We start from the raw sequence: 15,225 nt of genomic DNA, 5'->3' as shown, positions 1-15,225 counted from the left end.
GTCATCTGGTATACGCGATTTGTTTCCGCAGGGGGTAATCATATAAGGGTATCTTCACGAGTTGTAGGCTATATCTTCAACAGCTGTTTTCGTTACAATCAGAATGCTCGTTGCCCTTTAAACGTGGTGTTTGCGAAGGTAGCTATTGAGCTGCTGTTGGTTAAATTCCTTCCTCTTACGCTGAAGTACTTTTAGTAATGTAAGCAGCTTTAACTGGATTTTTTTCGGGGGGAGAGACTATAATACCCACAATGCATCTGATTGTAGCGGTGTGCTCTGACTCCGCCCTCACCTGTGAGGTGAGTTGGGTCTCGGGAATCACCTTTCTTTCAAAAAGAGCAATGAAAAAAACATTGATATAATGTACATCAATACAAGGACGGTGAGTTATACGTCAAATTACATTACCCGTTTAAGATGTTTATACTTAATAATCGGCAACATGTTCAACGTTTAGTACAAAAGAAGTTTGTCCACTAGGCTAATGTAGCCAGCTTCCATTGTGTCCGCTGTGCGCGCGTATCAGTTACCATTACAATGAAACGGTTTGCAAAAACTTCATTAAAGAATCGTTTTCGTAAGTGTTCACTGTTAAACATTGAATGTTTTGACGTTGGTTAATTTTATTGGATGGTGCACATTTCGTGGAATGTTTTTCTTTTAAAAATGAAAATATAAAAGTCTAAATCCTTTCAAGTTTTTAGGAGAACCATTTTGAGTAACCTACTCAGCTGAGACGCTACAGTTATCACAATCATCAAAAGACTGCAAGAACTGTAACAATAAACTAGGCTGTTCTCTTGGCTAAATTAGCATCATTTTGAAACGACAGGTTTGATAGCTACATATCACCAGCAACTGTGTTACGAGCATAGCCGAATAAATTTCAGTTTCCACGCTGGAATCATTAAGATGGATGTGGCGACCAGATGTTGATGGGATGACAAGAATCATGACCGCCATCGAAGATTGGAGTCCGGAGATTGTGTCCGGATGGATAGATCACATCGGATTTCCGGAGCATGCCCGGAACTTTCTCGGTATGTTTACTCTGTGTCGGACACTGGAGTAATCCCTTTGTAAATACGGCACAAGTCTTACTCCAAATAAAAATAAATGTCATAGGCCTGGTCGACCAGAACGCTGGCCTTCAGTGCAAGCTCTCTACGTGTACTTCATCAGCCCCACCACACGAGGGCGTTAGATGTTGATTATAAAGCTAAGATAAATTAATTTCTCAATAGACGATATTATGGTTCTTTTTTTGACACTGGTTATTGCTCGTGGATCAGAATAAAATTTTAACAGTTAAATGCTTGGGGTTGAGGGTATGGAATGGGCAGAAAGGTTAGTGATAATATGTGTGGACCAATGTTATGTCTGTAAATAATGTATACCATTGTCTTTCATTTTCAGAAAATTCAGTGTCTGGCCTGGATCTGTTGGATGTCAGCGACTCAATTTTAGGTGAGGAAAATGTTTCACGATTTCACTTGAGTTTTGTTGTGATTAAAAGTATTTTAAACAACCTTTATTTCCTGCACTGACAAATGACTCTTATAATCAAGATTCAGCATTCACTATATTAAAACTCAAAATTTGATAAAAAAAAATGACCACACACAAACACAAATACATGTGTGTGTGTGTATATATATTTATATATACATATGACGTGAGCCGACATGGTAGAAGTTATTACTACATTTGAATCCATGCAGGTATGGGCACATTGGCAGACTGGCAGATAATTGTACACGGGGGTAGGGCCTTGTGTTGGGATGACTGCTGTGCATCTTTCCATAATGGTACCAGTGAAACACTTCAGCACATGTTGAAGTTGGGCATGCTGGCCTATACTGTGAGGCATCTGAGTGGAAGGGACACATTCTAATATGATTCTGCTGATCACTGCGAGTGTTCCAGCTCTGTATACCGTCCAAGATAAGAAGGTGGAAGCACTCCACAGAAAGTCTCCTTTTTCAGGGGTGAAAAAGGCTTTGGCCAAAGCGCGGGGTGTTTCACTACACTGCTCTGTTTATACGGAATTAAGCTCAAAGAGAAAATTTAAAAGAAGAGTAAAGCATGTTTTCCTTGGAATGCCTCCACCTTCTTATACTGATTTTTTTGGATTGACACACAGTTCATTTTGTTTGGTAAATTATTCTTTAAAATTGTTTATCCACAGAGGACCGCCTCCCCTTTTTTTGTTACTGTCTACCTGTCCTCATACATCTCAGAGCCTCGCAGGGCACTCCTGATGGCTTAAAGGATTTGAAAAGGATTTTTGTGCGATGTATGCATTTTACAGCCGATGTTGAATACTTAGGCCTTGCATCACTCATTCTCCACTGGGGGAAGATGGATATTTTTCTGAGAACTCTGTGTTCAATGTCTGCATTCCTGTATCTCTGTCCCAACCAAGTTCCTGGTGGAATTAGCAGGATTATGCTCCACAGGTAGATTGGTTTTCCCTCACATTATATCGACCGCAGCCTGGTCGTTGCCGTTGTTACTCATTTTGCTTGCAGCCATCTCTGTTCACCCCTCGGGTGTATCGGCAATGTCTATAATCGTAAACGGGATGTGTCTCGTGTCTGATTGCGCCTGCGTTCAGTTAGGCTACATTATATAGGCGCCGTTCCAGGCCTGAGCGGAATTAAAGATTCTGTCTTAAAGTAGACTCCTGCGCCGCTGAAATGCAATCAGTCACATTTTTTGGGGAGATTACCAACTGGCGTTCATTGCGGAGCGTTTCCAGCTTCCTCTCAGTCCAATCGCCTGCTCGGACTTTGATCGCCACCATTATTTAGAAGTATTTTTATGTCGCACAGCGGGCGTAATTAAGCACTTAGTTGTAGCATCTCGTTAGTGTCAACACAGGGCTGATTTAGCATTTTATCTTGCCGAACCGTGCGTAACAAAGTTTGAAGGTTACTCGGAGGCTGTTTGTTATCTGGGTGCAGTTATCATCTCTCCTTTCATGTCAAATCTGGGGCTTTTCGCCTGAAATCCATCCCCTTCCTGCCCCATATTTCCGAAATGCCCCATTTTATTTACGATTCCATTGATTCCCACCAACTGAACTGCAACATTTGATAATAATTAGTGCTAATTAATCGAAGTTCTGGTGCAGTAACGTTTTAGCAGCACTTACAAAATGTAAAGTTGACCTTGTTTATTAATTACTTGTGTGCGATTGCCCACTTGAGGAAGCTGTCGAAGTGTGGGACTTTAAGAGAGACTGTGATTACCGGGGGGTGGGAATGATGCTGGACGGCTGAATGGAGTTAGCAGTGGCGCGCGCGGAAGGGAGTGCAGTTGCGCGCGCGGTGGAGAGCGCAGTGGGGCTGGCTCGCTCCTAGGCTGGTCTCCAAACGTACAAAAGGCTTTTGTCATTTTTTACTTAATGCCTGAGTGGCGTTTGCAAAAGCCAACGGGAACGCCAGCGAATCTGGCCGACCTCCAATGGCACACTAAGGAGGAGGGATTTCCCACCCCAAAACTTTTGGATTTCTGTCGGATAGGAAACGAGGGGGTAGGGGGCTCTTGCGTATTCTGCCTCTAAACTGAGATGAATGTGCTGCTGCCGGGACGTTGCGGTTTTTAGAAGGGGGCTGTCTTTCCTTGCATTCTCTTCATAGCACAGCCCAGTAGAGGGGGAAAAAAACTGAACTTCAGAGGAAACGAAATGGGAAATGCAGGATTCGCTTTATGGGGAAAAGTGCAAGAACAATCGGACCAGTTGAACTTGTAGTGACTTGGCTCAGCCTTAATAACATTTTAGAATCGTAGTTGGTGGCGATTTTACACGAAGATGTCTGCACGCGTTTAAGTCGCGAGGAAAGAACGATCGCGAAGCGGCAGCAACGGAGCAGAACTTGTAATTTTCAACAATCAAGTTTCTCTATAAGGTAAACAAATGCGCGGTTGAGAATATGTTGCACTGAATATATTGGATAGCTCATTTTATGAACTCATGATGCATTTTAACAAACAGCTAGCCTACTGGATATTTATTTCGGGAAGACTGTATCTCAGTTTTAGCTAAATCGTTACGAGTGGCGTAGATAATATCTCAGAAATAGAGACTAAATCTGGCCACAAGTTTTGAAAGTGCCTCCTAGCATCCGCCGGTGAAGATACGTGTTCAAGCGCGAGTCCCCTCTGGCATATGCACTGTTGGCTTTACGTGGTTAATGCATTTAGCTGGTCATTCTGTAAAGTTGGAGAAAATATCCCATTTTGCCTAGCTGTCATTAGCCCTCCCGTTTCCAACGGTATTGTCTCATAATTTTAATCGGCGATATAGGCATACATGTTAAAATAAATGTGCATGTACGTCAAAGTGTTCCTGTCGAAGTTTGAATCGGGCCACGTATTTGGACCGTATTTTGAATTTGACCAGTTGTGTTTTTGTTGTGGCTAATTTCAGATTCTTTAATGACAATATAGCCAAGGCTGGTGGAATTTGTGAGCGGTACAGTATAGTAAAACAGCAGGGTCCCAACATTTAACGCCAGCGCCAGTATTCTGGCGGTACCCTCACCGCTCACTCAGAAAGACAGGTAATCACATTGACGCTGATGGATACAGCGCTACTTTTTGCGGCCTTTTGGTGGGAAAACACGAGGCTTTAGCCTACACATGGATGCCAACGCAGACCACGATGTGCAGGGTACGTTAAGGGAAGCTTTTTTCCTCTAGGAGTGTTTCTAAAGCTGATGTTAAGCTGATGCCACGAAATGGATGTTGTCACATTACGTGTAACCAATATAGTCCCATTAGCGCCCTTGCCATGTAGAATTGGTGTTACCACAACGGTCATTATTGAGAATAAAATACATCCAATGAAGGGTTTTCTTATTATTTCCACCTGTCTGAACAAGCTTGTTTTTCTAGATACCTGAATGCTGTCGTTTGTCACCTTGATCCTGTAATTTGGTGTGTGTGATGTTTTGACATCAGGAGTGAGTAGTGGGTGGGTAGTGGTGTTGGCATGGTGCTTTGGGAGGTCCAGGTATAATTAGAATGTTTTTGCTTCATATCTGTTGGTGGGCACGACTCCCCTGCCCTTGAGAAAGATGTTTAATGTGAATAGTTACAGTAGCATGCGCGTGTGTGGAGAAGTACGCTATTCTAATCACTCTTGCTGAGTTTTTCCTGAGCGCACGCAGGTTGAGCTGGTCCTCATGCCAGTGTGTTACTGTGTGACAAGCATACAAGCTGCGTCCAGTCTGTCGTCTTCTGCGGTGTTTCTGACAGATTTACACACTTCTGGCTTTGTGCCACTTTGACCTCTGCTCAAATCTGTGTGCAGGTCAAAGGATCCTGTTTAATAATTAACAGGTGCCCCCGAGAATCAATAGGCCAAGTCAATGTGAGCACATGTCACCATATTGCTCTAAGGAATGTGTGCAAACGGACCGCTGTGGCTGAATTTGGCACTGTGGCTGAAGGGGGGGGGGTGTGTGGCTGAATTGGGTGCTGTGGCTGAAGGGGGTATGGGTAATTGGTGCTGTGGCTGAAGGGTATGGGTGAATTGGGTGCTGTGGCTGAACGGGGGGGTTGTGGCTGATTGGGTGTGTGGCTGAGGGTGTGGCTGAATTGGGTGCTGTGGCTGAGGGGGGGGGTGGCTGAATTGGGTGCTGTGGCTGAACGGGGGGGCGGGGGGGTTTGGCTGAATTGGGTGCTGTGGCTGAACGGGGGGGCGGGGGGGGTGTGGCTGAATTGGGTGCTGTGGTTGGAGTCATAAGGTGGTGGCTTGTAGATGGGAGAGTACCAGTCTTACAGCAGTGTCGTTTGTAATGGCACAAGAGCCCATTCACTGAAGATGGAAATGTCGCCTGCTCCCATGTTTCTGTCTAATTGGCTCATTTTAATTGATCCATATTTCTCTGCTGAGCCCTCTCAACATAAAGCAAACTCCTCTGAAGCCAGCTCAAACCCTGTCGGTCTTCTACGGGAGGAAATGCGTTTCATTCATTTGTAAATCGCGGTTCCCGCAGTCTTTGTGCCTTTCAGGCTGGCTGGGCTGACCTTTCAGAGGAATTCCTTTGGCCCTTACTCCACCTTTGTGTGGCGTTAGAGGTAATAAGAGCGAATGGGAGAAGTTAAGCTCATTTCAGTATGAAAGCAGAGGCCTGTGTTTTTTTCTTTTTTTTCATTGGCTGAGGCTCCCTTTTGTCCTTCGTTTCCTGGGGTTTGCACAGAGTTGGGAGCGAGACCGGCTCTGCTCACAGAGAGCCGTGCACACACAGAGCCGTGCACAGCCCTGCTCACAGAGAGCCGTGCACAGACCTGCTCACAGAGCCGTGCACAGACCTGCTCACAGAGAGCCGTTCACACACACAGCCGTGCACAGACCTGCTCACAGAGAGCTGTGCACACACAGAGCCGTGCTCACAGAGCCGTGCACACACACAGTCGTGCTCACACAGAGCCGTGCACACACACAGCCGTGCTCAGAGCCGTGCACACACACAGACCTGCTCACAGAGAGCCGTGCACACACACAGCCGTGCTCACAGAGAGCCGTGCACACACAGAGCCGTGCACACACACAGCCGTGCTCACAGAGAGCCGTGCACACACAGAGCCGTGCACACACACAGCTGTGCTCACAGAGAGCCGTGCACACACAGAGCCGTGCACACACACAGCCGTGCTCACAGAGAGCCGTGCACACACACAGCCGTGCTCACAGAGAGCCGTGCACACACAGAGCCGTGCACACACACAGCCGTGCTCACAGAGAGCCGTGCACACACACAGCCGTGCACAGACCTGCTAAAAACTGGGGCCTCTGCAACAGGCTTCTGTAGCCAAACAGTCCTGCAACATATGTACATGTGCATGCATCTTATCTATGTATGTGTACGTTTATATGTGTATATATATATATTATATGTGTTTGTATGTGTAAATCCAAATTTGATGCAGTCAACACAGTTTAGGATTTTTTAAACACATCCAGCCTTAATAGTGTTAGTGTTAATAGTACTAAATGTCTGATTAGACAATTTTACCTCAATTATTTTTTCCCTGTCTGACTCCATCGTGTTTGAGGATTACCTGTATAAGATCGGTCTGGGATTACCTGTATAAAATTGGTCTAGGATTACCTGTATAAAATCGTTCTGGGATTACCTGTATAAAATCGGTCTGGGATTACCTGTATAAAATCGGTCTGGGATTACCTGTATAAAATCGGTCTGGGATTACCTGTATAAAATTGGTCTGGGATTGCCTGTATAAAATCAGTCTGGGATTACCTGTATAAAATTGGTCTGGGATTGCCTGTATAAAATCAGTCTGGGATTACCTGTATAAATCTGTGGCACTTCTGAGCAGTGACTGCAGGGTCCCTCAGTGTTGGGTCCCTTAGTGCTGAGTGTCACAGAGGAGCCTAGTGACAGTATCCCAAGAATTGTGGCCATTACAGCGAGCAGTTATTGCCCACTTTAACAGCGGAACAGAAAAACCATCAGGCCGTAGTAGGGAGGACCAATGGGGAGGCAGGCCTCTGGCAGGAAGGACCAATGGGGAGGCAGGCCTGTAGCAGGAAGGCCCAATGGGGAGACAGGCCTATAGCAAGAAGAACCAATGGGGAGGCAGGCCTGTAGCAGGGAGGACCAATGGGGAGGCAGGCCTGTAGCAGGGAGGCCCAATGGGGAGGCAGGTCTGTACCAGGGAGGCCCAATGGGGAGGCAGGCCTGTAGCAGGGAGGACCAATGGGGAGGCAAGCCTGTAGCAGGGAGGACCAATGGGGAGGCAGGGCTTTGTGTAGCTGCGGAGGTAGTGAGCGTCTGCCAGGAAAGTGCCCGGCACCACTGAGTCAGGGAGAAGGAATGTCACTGACTGTTCTGCTCTTCCCCCCGCTCTCCCCCCTCCCCCCCTTCCCCCTCGCCCCCCCCCCCACCGCCTGTGTAGTGCTGGGCCCACCTCCCACTTGTGCTGACTCAGCCTTGCTTGCACTCAGATATGTTTTTCAGTGACCGTTGGCCACACACACAAATTTCACCCTTAATTTGCAGCCATAATGGATTCTCATTCTCGGGCCTGAGACCGAGATGAGTCTTTGGAGCTGGTCCTGTGTTGGCCCGGCCTCTCTCTCACAACACCAGTAATGAGGAGGAGCCCCTACTGCCCTTTAACCCTGTAAGGTCCCAGATCACAAATGTGCGATTAGAATGCTCTTAATGGAACATTCTAATGCTGATGTCACAATCACTGCTGGTGACTGAAAGCAGTAGAGTTCTGTGGAGTTCTAGAACACTGACTTAGAATTTTGAAAAAGAAAAACATTCCACATTCCAAAAGAACCAAAGGATTCAAAGGATTAACGCACAAAGGTCTTCTGTTCCACTGCCCCCCCCCCCCCCCCATAGAGCACTGTCACACTGGAGCGTGTGCAGGGGGAGAAGAGGGAATTGCCCGAGGACTCGATGCACATTTGGTGGGTTTGTTTTCGGGAGGTGAGGAAACTGAACGCCGGTGGCCGGCTCGTGTTGCTGGACGCGCTGGGTGAGCTCAGAGCTCGGCAGACAGCGGCAGGGCTGCAGGGCAGGCAGGCAGGACCGGATCTCACCGGCTGGGCCAGACTGCCAGCAGAGCCTCCAGGGGCGTGTGTCATTACTGTGTCATTAGTGTGTCATTACTCTGTCTCGGTATCAGGGCTCCGGGCTGCCCCAGCCTTCCCCCTGCCCATCTCCTCCCTCACAAAGGGCCCTTTTCACCACATGGCCTCCCACAGACGCCACATCACACCGGCTGCCGCGTTGTGGGTAACCAGGTGCTGCAGGTAGGGGGCACTTCAGTTAGGGCGGTGCTGCAGGTAGGGGGTGCTGCAGGTAGTGGGCACTGGAACGGTCTTGTTTTCCTGAATCAGTTCAGCGTTTTTCACACGAGTGGAAAAATAAGCCGTTTCTGCCTCGGGGGCTTGTTTTGTGTGCACTCACCGTTTCTCTCTTCCCTGAAAACTCCCGTCTGTTTTAGAAGCAAATAGTTATACAACAGATTAAAAGAAGTAAATTAGTTGTATTTCTCTAAACAAATTTTATGAATTAAGTTTGCAAACAAGTGGGGGTGTGGATGGTAGTGGAGGGTGTTCAGAAAAGGGGCTTTGTTGTCCTTTAGGTTGGCCGCTGAAAGCAGTTCTCCAGCTGGTGTTGAATCGATGTGTTGATTTCACTGCATCATAAATCTGAACCCATAAGGCCCAGAGAGGTGTTTGGTGCTTTTATAAATACAAAAGGGGGGATTGCTTTCTTTCTGCCTCGAAAAGAAATAAATCAACCCAAAGTTGAGCGGAGGAGAGGAAGAGCGATCTCATCCAAGCAGCACATGCTTTCCATTAAGCCGGAATGGGGGGGGGGTGGGGGTGAGCATGCTTTTCCGAATGGTTGGGCCTGTATCAAGGAGCTGTAGAATGTGCATTATAAAGGTTGTGATTGAGAGAGAGACTGGAAGAGAGAGACCTTAAGAGAGGGACTGTAACACAGACTGTAAGAGTGAGACACTGAGGGCAAGAGACCGTAAGAGAGACTGTCAGAGGGAGACTACGCAGAGAGGGACTGTAAGAGACGAGGAGACTAAGAGAGACTGTAGAAAGACAGAGACTGTAAGAGACTGTAGAAACGTAAGAGAGACTGTAAGAGTGAGACTGTAAGAGAGACTGTAAGAGAAAGACTAAGAGAGACTGTCAGAGGGAGACTGTAAGAGAGACTGTAAGAGAGAGACTGTAAGAGAGACTGTCAGAGGGAGACTGTAAGAGAGACTGTCAGAGGGAGACTGTAAAAGAGACTGTCAGAGAGAGACTGTAAGAGAGAACTAGAAGACGTAGAGAGACTGTCAGAGGGAGACTGTAAGAGAGACTGTAGAGGAGACTGTAAGAGAGAGACTGTAAGAGAGAGAGAGAGACTGTAGAAGTAAGGAGACTGTAAGAGTGAGAGACTGTAAGTGAGAGAAGTGAGAGACTGTAAGAGAGACGTAAGAAGACTGTAAGAGAGAGACTGTAAGAGCGAGAGACCATAAGAGAGCGACTGTAAGAGAGACTGTAAGAGCAGACTGTAAGAGTGAGAGACTGTAAGAGAGCGACTGTAAGAGAGCGACTGTAAGAGAGCGACTGTAAGAGTGAGACTGTAAGAGTGAGACTGTAAGAGTGAGACTGTAAGAGTGAGACTGTCAGAGGGAGACTGTAAGAGAAAGACTAAGAGAGACTGTCAGAGGGAGACTGTAAGAGAAAGACTGTAAGAGAGACTGTCAGAGGGAGACTGTACGAGAGACCGTAAGAGAGCGACTGTAAGAGAGAGACTGTAAGAGAGACTGTCAGAGGGAGACTGTAAGAGAGACTGTCAGAGGGAGACCGTAAGAGAGAGACCGTAAGAGAGAGACTGTAAGAGAGAGACCATAAGAGCAGTGGCGGGCTTTTGTGTCAGGGCTCAGTGCGGTGTTTACACAGGTACCCACAATGCAGAGCAGCTTTGCCGTTTCCTTTCTCATTTCTGTTTTTAAACAAAAAAAACCCCTGAGAATTCCCTCCTCTTTCCAGGGCTGGGAAGTTTCAGACACAGCTATATTGTGGAGAAAATGTGGCCTGTATTTATCTGTATTTTAAAGATTAAAATGAAGATGACTTGTCTGTGAAATGGTAAACATACTGGATTTATTTCTTTAAATCCTACATAAATCAGGTTATTTTTTTAAGGGTCATACAGGTTTTTTTATCCACATCGTGGTGACATGTAGTGGTTACAGGAAGACGGTGTGACAGTCCGGAACGATTCAGGTTTACTGCCAAAGTGTGAGCACAAACAGAGCTCTCTCAGCTGGCCATCTTATCCCAACAGCGTTCAGTATTCAGGCACCGGGTCCGTAGACCTTCAGAGGGGTTCATCTCCGGAGAAGACCCTGGCCTCTCTCTGTGAACTCTGGTCCTTCAGATAGATGGTGTAATACTATGCCTCTGAATGAGTCATTAATCAGAGGATAGAGGGAAGTGGAGAGGGGTAGGGGGTTAGGGTGGAGAAAGGAGAAATGGATGTAGAGAGCGCAGATGTGTTGGAGTTAATTAGCTGGATTCTGTTACCGGTTGTGTACCACTGTGTAAGAATTTTGCAGGTCTGGGTGTAATGGACTCTGGGAAATGGAGGGTTACTCTGGGTGTAAAGCACTCTGGGAAATGGAGGGTTACTCTCAGCAGTGTGAGCAGCGAGGCTCCAGATTGGAATGTTGCATTTCCTGCTTTGGTTCCTGCCATGTGTTTCTCAGTTTTCCCTGAGCCTAATCTCTCTCTCCCCCCCTCTCTCTCTCTCCTCTCTCTCTCCCCTTGCTCACTCTCTCTCTCCCCTCGCTTGCTCTCTCACTCTCTCCCCTCGCTCGCTCCCTCTCACTCTCTCTCTCTCCCCTCACTCTCTCTCTCTCTCTTTCTGCTGTGCTTTTGTAGGCTTTCCCCTCTTGGCCTTTTCCTCTTTGAAAACAATATCATCAGTGTTATCATGTCCTACATTAAGTTCAAGTAAAAGCTTTATGTGAAAGAGCTCTCTGGACTTCATTAAACAGCTGGAAGGCTTCTGTGAATGTTCCCTTCTTACGTAAACAGAGCCTGTGAAAGATGGGCTGGATGGTGGGGGGGGGGGGGGGGGGGGTTATTTAAGGTCAGCTCACTCTGGCTCTGGGTTTGTGTGTCAGGAGGTTGCCGTGTTGGGGCGACCGATCCTGCATGTCCCCGGAATCCGGGCCCCGCACCCTGAACCCCTCGCCCCTCACCCCGCTCCCTTCACCCCTCGCCCCGCTCGCCCCGCGTCCTGCTCCCCTCGCCCCGCGTCCCGCTCCCCTCGCCCCGTGTCCCGCTCCCCTGTTCCTCCGCTCTCGGCCCGGTGCTGGTCGCTCCCGGCACAGTGTAGAGTTTCTTTACTGTAAGCAGGAGAGGGAGGTGCAGAGCTAGAAACCCTGCAGCCCAGGCCAGAGTGTGAAAACCAGGCAGCTCTGAGCAGAGAAACTGAAGGCGTTTCACACTCTCCACAAGTTCCTTCTGTATTTACAGCGAGTGAAAAATGTGCCCTGACATGTCACTCAGTTTTGGTTGTTTTGGCTCTTCACTCCAGCAGATTTGACTTAAAACAAAACAACGGATATGAGGTGAAAGTGCAGACTCCCAGCTTTAATTTGAGGGCATTTGGGTGATCAACATCCATATCGGGTGATCTTCATAGGAATTAAAGCTATTTATATACATAGTCCCCCCACTCCGTACTCTGGAGTATCTCTGAGCTCACACTGTACTCTGGAGTATCTCTGAGCCCACACTGTACTCTGGAGTATCTCTGAGCCCACACTGTACTCTGGAGTATCTCTGAGCCCACACTGTACTCTGGAGTATCTCTGAGCCCACACTGTACTCTGGAGTATCTCTGAGCCCACACTGTACTCTGGAGTTTCTCTGAGCCCACACTGTACTCTGGAGTATCTCTGAGCTCACACTGTACTCTGGAGTATCTCTGAGTCCACTCTGTGCTCTGGAGTATCTCTGAGCTCACTCTGTGCTCTGGAGTATCTCTGAGCTCACAGTGTACTCTGGAGTATCTCTGAGCTCACTCTGTACTCTGGAGTATCTCTGAGTCCACTCTGTACTCTGGAGTATCTCTGAGCCCACACTGTACTCTGGAGTATCTCTGAGCCCACACTGTACTCTGGAGTATCTCTGAGCTCACACTGTACTCTGGAGTATCTCTGAGCTCACTCTGTACTCTGGAGTATCTCTGAGCTCACACTGTACTCTGGAGTATCTCTGAGCTCACAGCGTACTCTGGAGTATCTCTGAGCTCACTCTGTACTCTGGAGTATCTCTGAGCTCACTCTGTGCTCTGGAGTATCTCTGAGCTCACAGCGTACTCTGGAGTATCTCTGAGCTCACTCCTCACTGTACTCTGGAGTATCTCTGAGCTCACTCTGTACTCTGGAGTATCTCTGAGCTCACTCTGTGCTCTGGAGTATCTCTGAGCTCACTCTGTGCTCTGGAGTATCTCTGAGCTCACTCTGTGCTCTGGAGTATCTCTGAGCTCACAGCGTACTCTGGAGTATCTCTGAGCTCACAGCGTACTCTGGAGTATCTCTGAGCTCACAGCGTACTCTGGAGTATCTCTGAGCTCACTCTGTGCTCTGGAGTATCTCTGAGCTCACTCTGTGCTCTGGAGTATCTCTGAGCTCACAGCGTACTCTGGAGTATCTCTGAGCTCACTCTGTGCTCTGGAGTATCTCTGAGCTCACTCTGTGCTCTGGAGTATCTCTGAGCTCACTCTGTGCTCTGGAGTATCTCTGAGCTCACTCTGTGCTCTGGAGTATCTCTGAGCTCACTCTGTGCTCTGGAGTATCTCTGAGCTCACAGCGTACTCTGGAGTATCTCTGAGCTCACAGCGTACTCTGGAGTATCTCTGAGCTCACTCTGTACTCTGGAGTATCTCTGAGCTCACTCTGTGCTCTGGAGTATCTCTGAGCTCACAGCGTACTCTGCAGCGTGTCTGAGACTCGGGTCATGCGTTGACCTGGTTGTCAGGTGATGTTGTTCAGGGTCTTTCCCGGCTCTGTGCTTGCGATCCGGCGCATTCCTGAGGTTTTAGCGGGATAAACAGACTGCCAGCCGCCGCTGAGGAGCAGGCGCACCGAAAGCAAATATTTACACAAGAGGGCATGACCTCCGGTCCCGTCCCGCGTGTCTGCCCCATGCGCGTCTGCCCCATGCTCGTCTGCCCCATGCTCGTCTGCCCCACAGCTCGTCTGCCCCACAGCTCGTCTGCCCCACGCTCGTCTGCCCCACAGCTCGTCTGCCCCATGCTCGTCTGCCCCACAGCTCGTCTGCCCCACGCTCGTCTGCCCCTGCCCCATGCTCGTCTGCCCCACAGCGTGTCTGCCCCATGCTCGTCTGCCCCACGCTCGTCTGCCCCACAGCTCGTCTGCCCCATGCTCGTCTGCCTCGTCGCGCTGCCGAGGCTTCCTTTCCAGCAGGAAGGCCGCTAACACCGCCGCCTGTGTGATGCCACCGCGTGCAGGAGCGCAGAAACACGGCTTCAGCAGCGTCTTCCAGAAACATCTGGACTGCTGCATCTGCGCCGAGGCCAGCAGGGCATGACATTGAGAAATTTACATATGAGCTCTTTATTTAAATGGATCAAGTGAAGCTAGTCAGATAGGGACTGATTGAATATTCAGAAATGATTTTTTTTCTTCATATAGTCTTCATTATCTGTCCAGGGTTTGGTGAAACTCCACAAAACTTTCTCACACACAAACAACACACTAACACCGCATGCCCATGACGCACCCACACAAATGCACAGTGTCACACTTTAGCTCTGGCTTGTACTATAACCTCCAGGCAAAGCTTTTCCTTGTCAACACCGCACGACATTACAGAACATGAACGTGTAAACAGTGAGGAGTGTGTAAATCCATTCCGTCGTCTTTTTGTTGTTTTAATGTCCCGTAAATGAGTTTTTCAGTTGAGCTCACGCTCTGCGGAGATAAAGACTGTTTGTGGCCCGCGGCCGCTCCCCGCCGTGACCTGGTCCTCCCGCCGCCGTCGCCCCAGGTGGACGGGGACAGGTCGCCAGGTGCGCTCGGCCTCGTCATCTCGCCTGCACATTCCAGGTGTCTCCCGTCTTTGTGCCAGGTGTACGGCTGGGCCCGCCCTTTTCCTGCGCGAGCGAGCATTAGCGGGTGAACAGGGCTGGCAGGAGCTCCGGTGAGGCCGTCAGCGCGCAGGTATGAGGGTGTGTAGGGCAGCTGGCCTCGCTCCAGATCCACCTGTCCCACATCTCCACCTGCAGCGCTCGCGCAGGCATTCGGGAGTGTCGTTGCGGCTCGTCCTCGCAGCCAGACGCCGAGCGTGGGAAGAGCGCGAGCGCCCGTGCGCTGGGAAAGAACCGATAAAACCCCCGATCCTGCGCGGTGTTTGGGCTTGGGATGAAGGCCCTGCACCTCTCCTGTAGGTACGAGTTCAGATTAAAGAGAGACTAAAGCTTATCAGGTCTTATTCAGTTAATAAATGTAAGGTGGAAATCAGGCTTTCCTGTTGTAAGGTAGCCCTGAGTGCCTTAGTGCCTGTTGTTTCTTAGCTAATGTTAGCAACTGAAAGGGAATATTATCTTTGAATGATTTTCATGTTCTTTTTGAAGGTGTAAATTGGCTGTATGTATTGCAGGAAAGGCAAAAGCTTGATGTTTTTAA

The 15,225-nt window shown here is 48.6% G+C and overlaps 1 protein-coding gene across 6 annotated transcripts in view; it reads left to right on the top strand.

The window, feature by feature from the left end:
• The first annotated feature begins 258 nt into the window (after window positions 1–258).
• Window positions 259–15,225, top strand: part of amot (angiomotin) — a 31,454-nt gene continuing 16,487 nt past the window's right edge. Inside the window, exons 1-3 of one of the 6 annotated variants that reach the window (XM_064349634.1) lie at window positions 259–382; window positions 891–1,040; window positions 1,417–1,467. In XM_064349634.1, the coding sequence (XP_064205704.1) occupies window positions 917–1,040; window positions 1,417–1,467 (175 nt within the window). In that variant the 5' untranslated portion in view covers window positions 259–382; window positions 891–916. Of the gene's footprint in view, window positions 383–832; window positions 1,041–1,416; window positions 1,468–3,317; window positions 3,915–14,757; window positions 14,988–15,225 lie in introns of those variants that run through there. The other 5 variants (XM_064349633.1, XM_064349638.1, XM_064349637.1 and 2 more) reach the window with 5 other exon arrangements.

Source organism: Anguilla rostrata, chromosome 9, assembly GCF_018555375.3.
Source record: "Anguilla rostrata isolate EN2019 chromosome 9, ASM1855537v3, whole genome shotgun sequence".
Lineage (NCBI taxonomy): Eukaryota > Metazoa > Chordata > Actinopteri > Anguilliformes > Anguillidae > Anguilla > Anguilla rostrata.
Note: the sequence above shows the minus strand (reverse complement) of the source record. Positions and strands in the feature narration are given on the sequence as shown.